This window comes from Onychomys torridus, unplaced genomic scaffold, assembly GCF_903995425.1.
Source record: "Onychomys torridus unplaced genomic scaffold, mOncTor1.1, whole genome shotgun sequence".
Taxonomy (NCBI): domain Eukaryota; kingdom Metazoa; phylum Chordata; class Mammalia; order Rodentia; family Cricetidae; genus Onychomys; species Onychomys torridus.
Window position 1 is genome coordinate 73,952 of NW_023412756.1, and position 17,741 is coordinate 91,692.

Consider the following 17,741-nt stretch of genomic DNA (forward strand, 5'->3'; position numbering starts at 1 on the left):
CACCCATTCTTGGCTTTGTCCTTGAACACACAGAGACTCTGCCTGCCATGTGATCGAATTAAGGGTGTGTGCTACTACTGCCTGATTTCTGTTTATGACCAGCTATGACCTCTGATCTCCAGGTAAACTTTATTATGATCTTTATTATTAACATAAAGATAAAATATAACCATATTTCAGCACAAATAAAATATTACCACAGGCAATCTTATGGGGATCCTGAGAAAATTAAGAATTGTAGTTAAATCTTGGCTGTAGCAGTTTGTGAGGATGGATAGTCTCAGCCAGTTGCTTTGAAGTTGATTTTTGGATGTTGTATAATTTGGCCATGGTGTAGTCAGAGACCTTTCAGGAAGTCTTGGCTAATCAAACCATATTAGCCTAGAAGCAATCCACAAGTTCTCATCTTCTGTGGAAACAAAAGCAGAACCTCTTTTCCAAAGCAATGTATCATTATATATATATATATATATATATATATATATATATATATATATATATATATATATATATATATATATATATATATATATATATATATATATATATATATTTGAGCTGAGGACTGAACCCAGGGCCTTGCGCTTGCTATGCAAGGACTCTACCACTGAGCTAAATCCCCAACCCAGATATAAATATTTAAGTCAAGATATCTTTAATATAAATGTGTGTGTGTGTGTGTGTGTGTGTGTGTGTGTGTGTGTGATGTTTAATTCAGCAGTCTTTACAATCAAATGTCTTTCTGTAGATAAAAATCCCAAAGACAATATAATCCAGACTCAGTGTGTGATTTTCATCTTTACATGGCTTAACTTTTATATTACTTTTACTGTATCTTTAAAGACTTTATTTTTTAAAACTGCCTATTTGTATAGCTGCATATATTCCTTTGTCTTTACATCCTGCTGTCAGGATGTAAAGTAAACGAGTAAATTTAATTAATGAGAAAGAATGACTTTTTTAACTGAATTTACTGCCACTTGAGGATAGGTGAAAGGACAACCACAAAGTCAAGGAGTTAATGTCCTTAGGAGTAGCCAGATGTTGGTGGAAAAAACATTGCTCAGCCCACAGGAAGTGGGTTGTCCTTCCTCACTGCACATGCTTCTGGGCTGAGGTCCAGGACTGGATGAGTACTCAGCGCCTCCTGCCACAGAGATACTTCTGGCCCCTACAGGAAAGTTTGTTTATGTTTGGACTCATACTGAAGTTCCATCACTGTGCTTCTAGCACAGTAATACACAGCTGTGTCCTCAGTGGTCATAGAGCTCAGCCTCAGGGAAAACTGATTCTTTGATGTATCTACTGTCATAGTTATTCGGCTCTTGAGAGATGGGTTGTAGTTGGTGTCTCCATCATTATAAATTTCACCCATCCACTCCAGCCCTTTCTCTGGATGCTGACGAATCCAACTCCACCAGTAACCACTGCTGATGGAGTAACCAGTGACAGTGCAGGTGAGCGACAGAGACTGAGAGGGCTTCAGCAGACCAGGCCCTGACTCCTGCAACTGTACCTGGGACAGGGCACCTATGAACAAAGAACATCAGTGATTCAGGAGCTCAGAACCAGCAGACCAAGGTTTTCCATTCCATCCCTGTAGAACTCACAGCTGGGAACCATCACCAGGAAAACAATGACCCACAAGTATTTCATGTCCTTGGGAATGAATTCAATGCAATCCAGAAAATACTCTCTAGGGTGTAGAAGCCTTTGAATTTAAGCAGATGTTTGGCTTCTGGTAGCATTCTACAAATTTGCATATGGGGTGTACTTATAAGTAAATATATAGAGCAAGTTATAGGTTCCATTTTCATAAGACATTTGAGAAGGCTGCAAACTAGTCTCTCTGAGAGCACAGCCCTCTCTTATTCAGTTAGTTTCACAGGCTTTTGACATGCAAGAGAAAAATGTACACAGGTGATTCATTTATGGCCAGAGTGATCATCTACACACACAACAAACAAACAAACAAACAAACATCAGTAAATAAATGTTGAATTTCACCCTTCATACAAGGTGCTTCAGACTGGCCACTGGGTGACCATATTTGAAAGACCCACTGAACTGTTAATGTTATTATACCTGCTGGAAAATAGCAGTGAATTGAGCACTGTGTCTGAGTATACAGGACAGTATAACTGCTCCACCTCTGCTCATGGCATAATCCCCTTAAGGCTAGTGTCATCACCTACCATTAGCCCAGAGTCCTCCTTACAACACTGACTGATCAAAACACAGTTCTCTGAAGTGTCATGTTGTCCTGGCTACTACATGTTCATACCCTTTACAGTGCAACCTGGCTGTAAATAGTATGCATTGAATGTATCAAAGGAGAGAGATAGCACCTATGAATGGATACCAAATCTGATCAGCCATAGTAATGTGAAATAGATCGGCAGTGTAATTCAGGGTAATAAAGTACTCATACATGAAATTCTCAAAATTAAAAAAGATAAAATAAATTGGTGCTGGTTAAAGCAGAAGCAGAGGCAGAGGGGAGGAGGTGTATAGGAGAAAGTGGATGAGGGGGATGATAGGCAAGACAAGGATTATTATGATGAGGAGTGGAAGGAAGGGGGGAAGGGAGAACATGAGGAAGGGGAGAAGGAGGAGGAATGGGATAGACCTTAAATACAACTCCAACTCCTAAGTCTTGGGAATCACAGTGGAAGGGAGTGGGGAAAGTTGATAAGAGACAGAGAAACAGGGTGATTGCAGTCAGAGTATGTTTCCTAGGAATGCCCAAAGCTACACCCATAATGTCTCACCATACATAAGCAGAAGCTGAACAAGGTTTAAAGCTTCATAGCCAAATTGCACGTCATTGATGCAGAAATTTGGGCCAACAAAATTGCTTGTTCTGGGTGCTGTCATATGCATGACGGAGTGGTAGAAAGCACCAGTAGCCTATACAAACTAGAGACCAATAGTAGCCCACCATGATGGCCAACATTCTAAACTATTTTCATACAGTGAAGAATGTTCTTAAGTGGAGGGGTGTAACTCAGCTGCAGTAAGGTTTGGCTTATCTCATGATAAGTTACTTCACCTACTCAATCACAATAATTACAGACAGGATAGGACATGCTCACAAAGACTCAAGGATAGCGAGAAACATCTAAAGTTGGAGGGTTTGTGCAATAAATATTGAATCAGTCAATATCAAATACTGACAGTTTTGAACAGACACAGTTGCAAACAAAACTTTATTGGAAAAAAATATGACTGTGAAATATGTCTTGAGGTCCATGGGTAGAGGCAGAAAAAAGTGATTCCATGAAAGCACAGTATTGCATGATCAGAATAAGTGATGTCTACATCTCTATTCTTGAGGTCAGTAGGGGGAGGAGAACCAAGGTAGCCAAGAGCCCCTCATTATCTTTTCAAAATTAGTTTCAATTTTGAGAATTTTATACAACAGTACTGCAGCAGCATTGCTTCTGCCCCCGCCTTCACTCACAATTTATGATCTTTTAGAAATTTTTACTGTTATATGTCTATAAATAGACCCATGTGTATGTGCATACATATATCTATAACCTATGGACTCCATTTAGCTTTGCTAATGTTTGCACATATATAGGACTGATCACTTGAGATGGGGTAGCCTAATTGAAGCTCCTTCATGAGCGCAACTGATTCTCCAACTCTAATGGAGGATTGTGATGCACTGGCACTGGGGATCTTGTTAGGTAAGTGGTATAACCTCTTTATAAATATGCTTATAGTGAATAGTGCGGCAATGAGCATGGCTGAGGAAGTGTTCATGAAACAGGATGTGGGAGTCTTTTGGGCATATGAAAAGGAATGTTGTAGCTGAGTCGTATAGTAGCTTTACTTACTGCTTTTTCAGGATTCTCCACACTAATTTCTGGAGTGGCTATACTAGTTTTCTATCCCACCAACAGTGAATGGGTGATTTCCATTCCCTAAACCTCGAAAACATTTGTTGTCAAATGTTTCCTTGATCTGTCATTCTGACCAGTAAGATGAGATCTCAGTACCATCTTTGCATTACAAATACTCTGAAACTAAGTTTCTCTACTTGATGTGTTCTGAGTGCCCCTGATGGTCATGAGCGCCATTGCAGGGAAGTTTGTATTTAACTCACTCTGCAGTCCCATCCCAAACATTTTGTTACAATGATTCTACTAGGTCACCACTGAGAATCAAGTGAATTCTTTATGTGATGATGAAGGGTCAGAGTAAAAGTAGTCTGGGTTAATGGGACTCAAACATTTCAGTCCTTCCTGTATTTCCAGATGAACCCCTAACATGTCAGTAAACTTCTGTACATTGTATAGGGTAACTTACTCTATATAGGTTGTGAGCATCCCCAGGAACTGATCCTGGTGCCCAAACTTTCTGCCCTGTGAGATGCTCTGAATCTTCTTCATGCTTGAGTGCATCTTCTATGTAAATACAGTCACAGTGAAACTGAAATTCTTTTTAAATTTTATTTTTATCTAATTAACATTTTTTCATTTATTTTACATACTGACCACAGTTTCACCTCCCTCCTCTCCTCCTATCTCCTCCCCTCGACTCCCATCTACCCTGCTCCACATCCACTCCTCCTCCACCTCCATTCAGAAAGGGGCAAGCCTCCCATGGGCTTAAACAAAACATGATACAACAAGTTGAGGTAGGACCAAGCTTCTCCCCCTGCATGAAGCTGGATGAGGTGAAACAGCATGTGAAACAGGTACCCAGAAGTAAGATAAGCACCACGGACAGGTCCTGATCTTATTGCCAGGAGCCTTACAACAGAAAAGCTACATAACTGTCACACACATGCAGAGGGTCTAGGTCAGTCCTATGCAGGCTCCCTAACTGTTGGTCTAGACTCCATGTTCTCCCATGAACTTAGGCTTGAAAATTTTAAATATTCAGGTACTCCAAAAATTATACACATTAATGGTGCATAAGGTCCCTGGGGGAACTTATTCTGTTATTTGGTGTGGCAGCTCAGACACAGTGGATTCCAGCCTTTCATGTCCCTAAGTTCTCGATCGTTAGTGCCCTGAGTTGGATGTGTCCTGTGCTTTCCCCACTGTCCTTAGCATCCTGCAGGAAGTTTTGCATCAGAACTCATGGAAATTTTCATTCACTGTGTTTCTTGCACAGTAATGCGTGGACATGTCCTCAGATCATGAATTGTTACAGGTACATCTGTTTTTGGAACTGTGTATTGTTCATTTGTGAAATCTGTGTAGTATATAATACTACTTGGGTAAATTATTCCAATCTAGTCCATGCCCTTCCCATGAACATCATAGACTCAGTTCCTGTCATGGATAGTTAAGGTGTATCCAGGAAATGCACAGGAAAACCTGAGGAACACTTTAGACTTCATGAAACCCACCCCAGACTCCACCTGCTATAGCCCATAGTAGACAACTTACAACACAGAGAATCCATGTGAGGAAACTATCATGCATACCCACTGTTCCGCTAACTCATATCTGTCCACTCATATAATTAGCATTATTTTTCAGTAAATTACCTTTGGGAATAACAACAAGGAAAAGCCAGCTGGACACCATTCATGGTAAGAGTTCTGTGTTCCGTGCTGACCACTTAATGGGAACACCTAATCCAGGACTGAGTTCCTCAACTGAGCTTCTGAGTCAGTGTTGGAATGTTTTCCAAGGGCAGAAGAAGAACATATTTGCATGTTCTCCTGCTGTATAAGGAGGTCTGGGCTTGTCCTCAGAATGGAAGAAAGTCTCCTGGTAGATAATGCAGCAATGTTAGAATTAAAGAAAAGTAAGTCATTACATGAATATGCCCCAAGGATTCAACAACTGTTGGATTTTTGTTTACTTGCACAGAAGAGGCACTCAATGTAGCATTTGTAAAAAAAAAAAAAAAAAAAAAAAAAAAGTAAAACAGTGGGTCAAAAAGTGTCATACTCAGTCATATATCTAAATAATGTCGTGTGTGACATCACCAATGTCAATGCTAGGCATAACTGCTGCCCCTGATGGTACGCTAGGTCACAGTCAGGCATGCCTGTTGATGGTCACATAACCATCTCATTATGAGGAGAATATTTGTGATTTTTCTCCATTTTAATACAGTCTGAAAGAAAATATGAGTACATAATTTATTGTAGAAAATATACTGTGGCCTCAGACATCAGACTGAAAATTGTAAAGGATTTTATTTGGCACATGTTTGTGTGTAAACTCAACCATAATCTCAAAGCAATGAACACATATGCTGGGCTGAGAACATTCCACTATGTACAAGGTGATCTCAAGGTCATCTCTCTCTCTCTCTCTCTCTCTCTCTCTCTCTCTCTCTCTCTCTCTCTCTTTCTCTTAAATTTTCTTTGCTATGTTGAATGGCAGTGCTGATATTTGTGCAGGGCCTTTGGTGATTCACACCTCCTTCTTAATAATTTTCTGCTATACTCTTTCTCCTGCTTTCAAATCAGATCATTGGTATTTTCAATATACATTTTCTTAGTTCTGCTTGCAGGAGATTTGCTCAGTAGTCCCCAAATGGGTGTCTACATAGTGTAGAGAAAGATAATACAGTAGCTGTGTGGTCCATGAATGGAGGCCTAGGGTCCCCTGGAGTGTCATTTATATTCAGTTCATGCTGGAATGCTGGAGAAGGTGGGTCAGATTTCAAGGATAGATTATAGCAGCAGTACCAACAATCGATGCACACCTGAGGAGGGAACAAGGGCAGGCAGATCACAAGGATACTTACTTCAAACCTCACTTATCTGGTCCACCTGTGGGAAGGTCACCTTAAAGGCAGGTCTTCTCCTCATAGCTAATTCTCTGTGGAAATATCCTTGTTGACATTCATCAAAGCATAATCTCTGTATTGATTTAAAATAGCTTCAATTGCAACTAAACATCATAATTCACTCCTCATTAACTTGACATCAAGTATATCCTACTGTCATGCTTACAAGTAAAAGGAACCAATTCTTTTTCCAGAATGAAAGGAAAGTTACTGGAGGTATGCTTACTCTGAAAATTCCACAAATTAAATAATATTGACTTAAAACATTTAAATATTGACATTAACTTTATTTCATAAGACATGATAAAAGGCTAGGAACAAAATACAAACATTGATATATGTTTAACAACATATATGCCAAAACAATAATTATTAATATAAAAGCAAAGGAGCATTAATGTCAGTTACAATACTGGGTTCTATAACCTATTATGTGGCTATAGTTATATTTATGAATACCTTCTTCTACTATCCATTCTCTGTATCTTCCACCATAAGCAATCACCACAGGTTGTGGTGGTATTGTGTTCCCTAAAATATTGTGCATGCTTATAAACTTATCTGGTGTCAGAGAACAGAACAGCCACAATATTAAACAGAGAGGAAGGCAGTGGTAGCACACGCCTTTAATCCTAGCATTCCAGAGGCATAGATCTACCTGGGTCTCTGTGTGTTCAAGGATACAACCAAGCATGGTGACTCAAGCCTTTAATCCCAGGGAGTGATGGTAGAAAGCAGAAAAGTATATAAGGTGTGAAGACCAGAAACTAGAAGCATTTGGCTGGTTAAGCTTTTAGGCTTTTGAGCAGCACAGTTCAGCTGAGATCCATTCTGAATGAGGACTCAGAGGCTTCCAGTCTGAGGAAACAGAATCAGCTGAGGAACTGGCAAGGTGAGGTAGCTATGGTTTGTTCTGCTTCTCTGATCTTCTAGGATTCACCCCAATACCTGACCCTAGGTTTGTTTTTATTAATAAGACCTGTTAAGATTCCTGCTACAAAAGGTCCTTTTGGAGGTTAGCTAGAGGTTTAAACCACAAATTAATTATTTTTGTTTTTTTTCCTTTTTTAAAATTTATTATATTTGTGTTTTAATTTTACACATCAGCCATGGGTTCCCCTGTCCTCCCTGCTCCTGCCCCCACACCTACCTTTCCCCTAGCCCCTCCCCTCCATTCCCATCTCCTCCAGGGCCAAGACTCCCCTGGGGATTCATTTAAACATGGTGGATTCAGTACAGGCAGGACCAGTCCCCTCCTTCCAGGTTGAGCAAAGTATACCTGTGTAAGCCCAAGGTTCCAAACTGCCAGCTCATGCACTAAGGACAGGTCTGGGTCCCACTGCCTGGGTACCTCCCAAACAGTTCAAGCTATTCAATTGTCTCACTTATCCAGAGGGCCTGATCCAGCTGGGGGCTCCACAGCTTTTGGTTCATAATTCATGTGCTTCTATTCATTGGGCTATTTGTCCCTGTGCTTTTCCAATCTTGGTCTTAACAATTCACACTCTTATAGTAGGGACTCTTTCTCGACAATTGGACTCCTGGAGCTCCACTAGGGGCCTGGCTGAGGATCTCTGCATCCACTTCCATCAGTTATTGGATGAGAGTTCCAGCATGACCGTTAGGGTGTTTGTCCATCTGATCACCAGACTAGGTCAGATCAGGCTTTCTCTCGACCATTGCCAGCAGTCTATAGAGGATGTGTCATTGTGGATTTCTGGGGACCTCTCCAGCACTCTGCCTACTCCTGTTCTCATGTGGTATTCACTTATCATGGTCTGTTATTCTTGTTCTCCCTTTCTGTTCTTGATCCAGCTGGGATCTCCTGATCCCCTAAGTTTTCTTTCCCTCAAACCTTGCCCTTCATTACTCCCAATGTTGTCCAGGCTGTTCATGTAGATCTCATCCATTTCTCTGTCATTGGGTGGTCCCTGTGTCTTTCTTAGGGTCCTGGTTTTTAGGTAGCCTCCCTATAGTTGTGAGTAGCAGTCTAGTCATCTTGTTTTACATCTATTATCTTAATATGAGTGAGTACATAACATGTTGGTCCTTCTGAGTCTGGGTTACCTCACTCAGGATGATTTTTTCTAGATCTATCCATTTGCCTGCAAACCTCATGATGTCATTGTTTTTCTCTGCTGAGTAGTACTCCATTGTGTATATGTACCATATTTTCTTTATCCATTCTTCAGTTGAAGGGCATCTGGGTTGTTTCCAGGTTCTGGCTATTACAAACAATGCTGATGTGAACATAGCTGAGTAAATGCCTTTGTGGTATGATTGAGCATTCCTTGAGTATATGCCCAGGAGTGGTATAGCTGGGTCTTGGGGGAGAGGGATTCCCAATTTTCTAAGGAAGCGCCATATTGATTTCCAAAGTGGCTGTACAAGCTTGCATTCCCACCAGCAGTGGAGGAGAGTTCCCCTTGCTCCACATCCTCTCCAGCATAAGCTGTCTTTTGTGCTTTTGATCTTAGCCATTCTGACAGGTGTAAGGTGGTATCTCAGAGTTGTTTTGATTTGCATTTCCTGGATAATTAGGGATGTTGAGCAATTCCTTAAATGTCTTTCAGCCATTTGAACTTCCTCTGTTGAGAATTCTCTGTTTAGTTCTATAGCCCATTTCTTAATTGGACTGTTGGGCATTTTGATGTCTAATTTCTTGAGTTCCTTTATATACTCTGGATATCAGCCCTCTGTCAGATGTGAGGTTGGTGAAGACCTTTTTCCATTCTGTAGGCTGTTACTTTGTTTGTGGACCAATGGAATCGAATTGAAGACCCTGACATTAACCTGCACACTTATGAACATATAATTTTTTACAAAGAAGCCAAAAATGTACAATGCAAAAAAGAAATCATTTTCAACAAATGGTGCTGGCATAACTGGATGTCAATGTGTAGAAGGTTGCTAATAGATCTATTTCTGTCACCGTGCTCAAAACTTAAGTTGTGGTGGGTATTGTGTTCCCTGAAATATTGTGTGTTCCCTGAAATAAACATATCTGGGGTCAGAGAACAGACAGCAACTAGAACAAAGCCAAAAATGGAGGCTAGAAAATGGGAAGAGTAAGCCATAACAGAAGGTGGGCAGTGGTGGTGCATGCCTTTAATCCCAGCACTTGGGAGGCAGAGCTAGTCAGATCTCTGAGTTCATTGCCACTTTAGAAACAGCTAAGCATGGTGACCCACACCTTTAATCCCAGATACCCAACCTTTAATACAAGGAAATGGGGGCAGAAAGAGAAATGTATATAAGGCGTGAGGACCAGGAACTAAAGGAGTAAAGCATGTAGTTAGTTAAGCATTTGGTCGGATAAGCCTTCAGGCTTTGGAGCAGCACAGTTCAGCTGACATTCATGTGGAGGAGGACTCAGAAGCTTCCAGCCTGAGGAAAAAGGATCACCTGAGGAACTAGCAAGGTGAGATAGCTGTGGCTTGTTCTGTGTCTCTGATCTTCCAGCATTCGCCCCAATAACTTGCCTCGGGTTTGAGTTTCATTAATAAAACACTTAATATTCATGCTAAATTAAGTCCAAGTGGATCAAAGACCTCAACATAAATCCAGTTACTCTGAACCTGAAAGAAGTGAAAGTAGGAAATAGTCTTGAACACATTGGCACTGGAGAGTTCTTTCTAAACATAACACTAGTAGCACAGACACTGAGAGAAACAATCAATCAATGGGACCTGTTGAAACTGAGAAGCTTTTGTAGAGCAAAGGACATGGTCAACAAATTAATTATTAAGGTTCTGCACCATTTACCATCCTGTCTAGTTTAGGTTTAGTGCAGCTTTACATTGATCTTAGTCTCAGGGTCTCATAAATAAGGGCTATTTTAAAGAACCATCTGCATTCCAGACATACTGTTCCTTACCTCAGTATGAGATTGTACCTGACCAGTTATCTTTATTATATATCTGTAAATCCACATTGGTAATACTTTAAATCCTCCTCTGCTCTGTCTCTCTCTGTGTCTCTTTTTCTTTCTTGTCTCTCTCTTTCTCTCTCTGTGTGTTTATTTCTGTCTGTCTCTCTATCTGCCTTTTTCTCTGTCTGCCTTTCTGTCTCTCAAATCTATCTATCTATCTATCTATCTATCTATCTATCTATCTATCTATCTATCTACCTATCTATCTATCATCTATCTATCGATCTTTATATATAACACATAATATATTTGCTTCCTGAGAGGCAAGGTATCTCCTGTTAGAGCAAGACTTGTAGAGCTGTCTAGCACAGGGTCACAGAAAGAGGAAGCAAATCTTTTGTTGGTTGGACACTGAGGTGATGGTGAGTGGTACTACTCAATTCCCACTCCTTGATGCTAGACACTGAATGCTGGACATGGGAGTACGATTGCGATGTGTTAGCTTCTCGTTCAGGGCATATGCAACCTTTTGCATGCTTTGTTCAGCTCTCTAAGTTACCGTCACTTAGCAGACACTGTAGTCATGACTCTCACGTCTCTTCATAGGCACATGTTGCTGAACTCTTAAGTTCATATATCATCCCATCATTTCACAAGAAATATTTATTACATTTACATTTGATCTATATTCTGATAAGAGTCAAGGAATAAAGTCACTTTCAAAATAAAATAAAAGATAATGTGTGATAAGAATGTCAAGTTCTGTCCCAGGGGCCTTGGGACAGGATTATCTTCAGAGTGATAATATGGAGCCATAGAGAGATGAATCAACCAAATCTTAACAGTGTCCCCAAGAGCTCATGACATGTAAGCTCATCTTCTCATAGCTACTTAAAGGTGATGAATGTGACCTCATGACAGGATGAACAGAGATGGGTGAATACTATATCCGTGTCACAATTTGACTTGTCAGACACAGATTTGAAAGATTCACTGTCACTTCTCAAAACAATCCCTACATTGTGCATGGTGGAAGGACCCTGGGCAATGTGACTGAGCACGTCACTATCAATGAAAAAAAAAAAAAGATATCTCCTCAAAGCCATTAAGACATATCTTTATTCTAAGGTCAAATAAGTTGGATACTAGACCATGAACATCAATTTAGTTTTCCCTAAATGCCATGTTTCAATGTGGTAACAGTTTTATTAAAGTTTCACAGTTACAGACAAAAGAATATCATAACTAAAGTTTAATTATCTTCCAAAATTTTCACCCAAGGTCCTTCAGATGTCACAGATGCAACCATACCTGAGTTCATGACAAGTGTTTCAACACTGGGTTCAGAACATGTGGTATAAAAAGTACATGTTCTGGTTGATGAATAAAGGAGAAAAGATACTCAAAAACTTGAATTTATTAAAATATTACATTAAGTCAGGTATGAGATTATGTGAACAGTCCTTCAGAGGAGTTGAGATTTGAGAACTCATAGTATTTGTAGGTAACTGATTATGATGGCCTCTCCTCCATCATATTTCCCTTAAGTCTCAAATCCTGTATTAATGATGGAATTAAATCACGACAACAGGAGAAAGACTCACACCAATATCTATGAACTTCCTCATCATGGGATCCTATGATCTCCTACAGATGGCATCCTCTATTTTGGTCATGTTTGTTTTCAACTCAAATTTGAAAAACCATGAATAAAAACCCTCAAATCTCAGGTTAAAAAAAGAGAAATCAAAGGTTACTACAGACAATAAATCCAGAAGAGATCTCTGAGAAATGAGAAAATGGAGAAGAAACCCAGAGAACTGATACCAGGACCCAACTATGTCTGTACCTGCTCGTGAACCCTGTGTGCTGATGCCCTTTGTGGATCATATTGTGAGTTTTGTAAGCAAATTTTAACTGTGCTCACTATAGGTATCACATGTGTTTTAGTTGTATTTATGGTCTATATAACTAACATGAGCTTTCATCCAGTGGCTATTTTTAACAATACAACCATAAATAGCAGAAATCTCTGAAAGACCAGGGGTCCTGCATGAGATAAAGGGATCCTCTATATGCCCATTATCCATGATGATCAATGTAGATCCAACCCTCAATCCAGTGGCTCTGAAACAAAACTTACAGCAATAAACAAATAAATAAATGAAAACATAAAGAAACAATAAAAACCCAGTATGTGGCTGAAAAATTTGTTATATAAATGCAGATATTTTGTCTATCAATATCAGCCAGTCAGTTATTGAAGAATTGATCTATGCTGCATAGATGAATGATTTACCTCTCCAGAATTACCCATGAAGGAACACATATTTTGTATGAAGTTTGACTGAGAATATGGTTACCACACAAATAGTTATTCAACAAAAAGACATGTCCTCTATGGAGAATGAGACAAAATGTATGAAGAAAAACAAGGCGTTATTCTTCCTTCAGAGGAAGGAGGGGATCTTTATGAAAGAGCACCAGAGGTTGGAACTGGAAGACTAAGGGCTCTGGGAAACAGGAACTACCCAGGCATGAAATTCCTGCAGCATGACTCAAGTCCAGGTTGAACACAATAATGTGTATTCACACAGAAGTGGAGAACAGAGAATAGATATTGTCCCTAGAGCTCACAGGACAGCAGAATGCACCATTCATAGATCTCCCCAACATCACACATCATCAAGGTGGCTGCATTACATCATAGGCAGAACAAACTCTGATCTATGTCACATTCACAGAATAAGGTGACATTCTTACCTCCATATTAATCATGCCAAATTGATTATGCATACACACACACAGACACACATATACACACACTCATACACATGCACACAAATCCATGTGTAACTGACAACAGAAGAATTTTGGGTAATGGGAACTAAGTACATCCCATTAGACTTTCCCAAGCCCCTATATAAGCCACAACTGATCAATAACTGAGCACCATGTGAATGTCTGAGCCATAGGTTTAGATAACAAGGTCAGATGATGCATTTCTTGTTGAATAAAGACTAAAAAATGGATGCTCAAAATATATGTAGAAGTATAATTGGTTCTGATCTGAGCCTCATATGAATAGGGAGAAGAGGAAGATTTGAGATATGTTAAGTGTTCTAGGAGACCGACTCTGGCCATATTTCCCTCTTGGTACCCTCTAAATCTTAAAAAATCAGGGCGTCTAATCAGAAAATTACACTTAGGGTATGTCTTGAGTCTCATAATGGAAAAGTCTACCCAGGTTTCAAAAGCTTCTTTAACATATGATGCTTGTGTCCAGAGTGACTTTCTGCATTTTGTTCCTCCTAACTATATCATATTATTAAAAATTTACATTCAAGAGTATTCACTTTCATGGTTGATAAAACAGTTTACTATGACCTTGAATGAGGATATAATCCTTAGGATATCATTAGATGGAGAAGCAGGCAAGAGAGATGTATAAATTATGGCTATTTCTGTTGTTGGGTTGACCTAGAACTCCTCATGATCTGAGGGCCAACTACTCATCTCAGCATCCTTCAGGGAAGTTTATGTCCAAAATCACTATGATGTTTCATTGCACACTCTGCCTGTTCTATAGAAATAGGAGGGTGTGTCCTTAGATCTCAGACTGTTCAGTTTTGGCCATCCCTAGAAATGGTGACTCTCCCTTTCACAGAGGAATCATATTCTGTAGTAAAACCACTAACTTTGTTGTTAATAAAGTCAAACTGATGATCCTTTCCTAAATTCTTCAGGACTCACTTCATATAGTATTCTCAGAAGATGTGTCCAGGGGATGCATATGAGGGTCTCAGGAAGTGTGGTGACTTTACCAAGCCTCTCGCAGACTACAAGGTGCAGCTCAAATGGGACACTTGCAGACCCAGAAAATCCTGATCAGGAAACAATCGAAGGTGTTCACTGTTCCTCCTACTTATGTCAGTGTCAATCACTGAATGGGAAGACTTAGGAATCTAGGGCTGGGACTCTATGTCATACCTGCAGCATCATGTCCTGTCTGGTTTTCATGAGCATCGTGAAGTCCTCTCTGCATGTCCTGCTATTACAAGTAGGCATATAGAAGTCTTGAAGACAGTAATAGTAACTTTCATGAACAGTGATTTTATTTAAGAAAATAAGTAGCCATGATTGGTGGCAAATTCCTACATTTCTACATACTCAAGGAAAATGAGCTAAGAGTCGGGAATCAAATTTAATTTATGAAAGTAGTATGGATACTGCTCAAAAATCCAAAAATTGATTATCACACAACCTAGCTATACTACTTATTGGCATATATACAAAAGAGTTCAGGCTGTACTACAGAGAAGGTTACTTAGACATGTTCATCATCTATCTAGACATAGTAGCTAAGAAATGAAATGAACTACATGTACTTTGATTAAGGAATAGATTACAAAGATATGGTACATATACAGAATAGAATTCTATTCATCTATAAAGAGAACAAAAATAATAACATTTTAGGTAAATGGATGGACTTGAAAAATATTGTACTGATTAAAGTAACCCAGACACAGAAAGGCAAACACCATATGTTCTTATTGGATTCATTCTCCAAATTATTAGATTTCATTATATATCCTGAAGTAACCAAGGAAAGTAGGAATGCAGAAATGGAATGTAATCTTTGTTGCTTTCCAGAACTTGAAGATAAATTCTCATTGTTGATGGTACCACACACTGTGGACAAAGGATTGGAAATATGTGCCTGGCACAGACCTTGAAGCCTTTTCTTTCAAGGATGAGCTCCCCTGGAACTAGACTATGCTGTGCAAACTGCAATTCGTAGACCCATTCAGCTGTGACACCTGTGAAACACAACAGGAACTGGACCTGCAGGATGGATGCAGCTGTGGCACTGTCTTACTGGCCTTAAGGCCTATTCAGTAGGAGGGAATTAACACCTCACAGTAAACCCAACCAAGTACCTGTGACAGAAGAGGTCATAGAACCTACTAGTTCAATTACCCTAGACAAACAGAATTTCTTTTTTTCTATTTTTTATTGAAAACTGATTATTTCATGCAATATATTCTGATTAGCAGAACAGAAGCATTTGCTTCTCCCCTAGACTATCTAGTCTCAGGTTCTTGTGTATATTTACATATACATTACATATAAATGCATATATAAATTACCAAAAGCTCATATATCAAGCAATCATATATGAAAAAAGAAATTATAAAAAACCTTTTAATTTAAATTTTTGGAAATGGGTTCAGTCTTATGGAGTCAGCCTGAAATATAATCACATATTGGTTGGTTTCTCCTACAAATATTCTCTGCATGGTACAAAAGCAGAAATGTAAGCAGGAACCAGGCAACTAACGCTTTGACCTATAGTGAAGTCAAGCCTGTGATACACAAATATACTTTCTGTTCTAAGTAGTTATCTTTATAACCTAAGATAAAATGATCTCCTTCAAAGATTTTTTTAATTACAGATGGAGACAATTTCAGAAATTTACATCAGGTAAACATGCAGAGAACAAGTGATCTTCAGTGTTCGTCCTACATATAAGGCTCAAGGAAAGTCTTGAAGAGGTGGGAGAAACATGGTAGGATCTAGAGGACCAGGACGCCACTATGAGATGGTATCTTCTAGACAGGGATGCTGCACCCATGGCATCTCGACAATATTGATGCCTAAACTAGATGTCCATAGTATAGCAGGAAACCTCACAGGTCAGAACACTACATGACGAGCTACAGGTAATCAATGTCTGCTGAGATTGGGAGAATCAGTTTTCTTCAAGTGTAATCTCCCAGATAGGTTATTCAATCACAAGTGGAATGAATGCTCTAATACATAACTATAACTGGGCTTAATAGATACAATAAACACAGAAACACACACACATGTAAAAATATATATTAAAGATGAAGCAGTCATGACTTTGAAAAGAAGTAAGGGATGGATATGAAAGGAATTTGAGTGGGGATATTGACGGGTACAGTACTTAGGTAAAAACTATCAATAAACCTTTCAATTAAATTCTTAAAAAGCAACAAGGAAATCTCCTCTCACCCAAGTCCATGTTAATTTTTCTGAGTTCAGTGCTGAACACTGAATGGGAAGACCAGGGAATCCAGGGCTGGACTCCACAGCCAGAGCTGCAGAATCAGTATTGGGCTGGTTTTATAAATAAAGGGAGGCCTAATTTGCATTTTCTGCTGCTAAATAATGAGTTCTGTGTTGTAAATATTATACATATGAATGCCTTGAGCAGATAAAAGAGACAAAACCGGATAGCTGGGCTTTGGTGGCACACACCTTTAATCCCAGCACTCCGGAGGCAGAGGCAGGTGGATCTTTGTGAGTTCAAAGCCAGCCTGGTCTCCAAAGCAAGTTCCAGGAAAGGTGCAAAGCTACACAGAGAAACCCTGTCTCAAAAATACAAAAACCTAACCAAACCAAAACAAAACAACAAAAGGGTAATAGGGAAAGAATTAAAGAATACCTATTATTTATTACATATTTGTGATATTTCAAAGTCTTATTGTGGTTTGGACCACACCCTACTGCCTTATTTGCTCCACAAAAGCTATTATAACAAAATTTTGATAATTTTAGGAGGAATAACAAAGTTTGATGAACATTGAAACCAGATATTAAATTGAAGAAATTGGTTTCAAGGAGGTAGCTTAGTGCTGATCCATGCAAACAACTGGTGTGCAATACTCAGTTTTGAAATGTAAAGATACTTAAGTTCTATATATTATTATTTTTCTGTAAAAACTGAAAGATTTGAACTTTTGGTTTGTTTTTATTTTTGTCTGGAGTGGGCTGTGTTTCATGTAGCACTCCTATACATCAGGTTACTATTTTTAAATACCTTCATGTTGATAAAAGGACATGCATGTGAGTACACAGAGAAATCTAGAGCCTCCACTCTGCTCTGATGTCCCTCCATCTCTACAGTCCTGCTCTGTGTCCAGGGCATGACACTTCATACTAATTGTGGGTGAGACTCAGCATGAAGAGCCTTGAAACTGCCTCTTCATGAGAAAAGTTTGTCAGGTCCTAGTTTTCTAGTTGAAAAATTCATTCTACTATAAGATGAATGGTCTTTGTGGTGACTGGGAG

General features: G+C 39.2%; 1 gene segment (V, D, J or C); it reads right to left on the reverse strand.

Moving 5' to 3' along the window:
- Positions 1-1,171: 1,171 nt before the first annotated feature.
- Positions 1,172-14,684, reverse strand: LOC118575821. The segment is given in 4 exon segments: positions 1,172-1,516; positions 6,685-6,737; positions 14,464-14,523; positions 14,630-14,684. Coding segments are annotated over 4 exon segments (513 nt in total).
- Between the last annotated feature and the right edge of the window lie 3,057 nt (positions 14,685-17,741).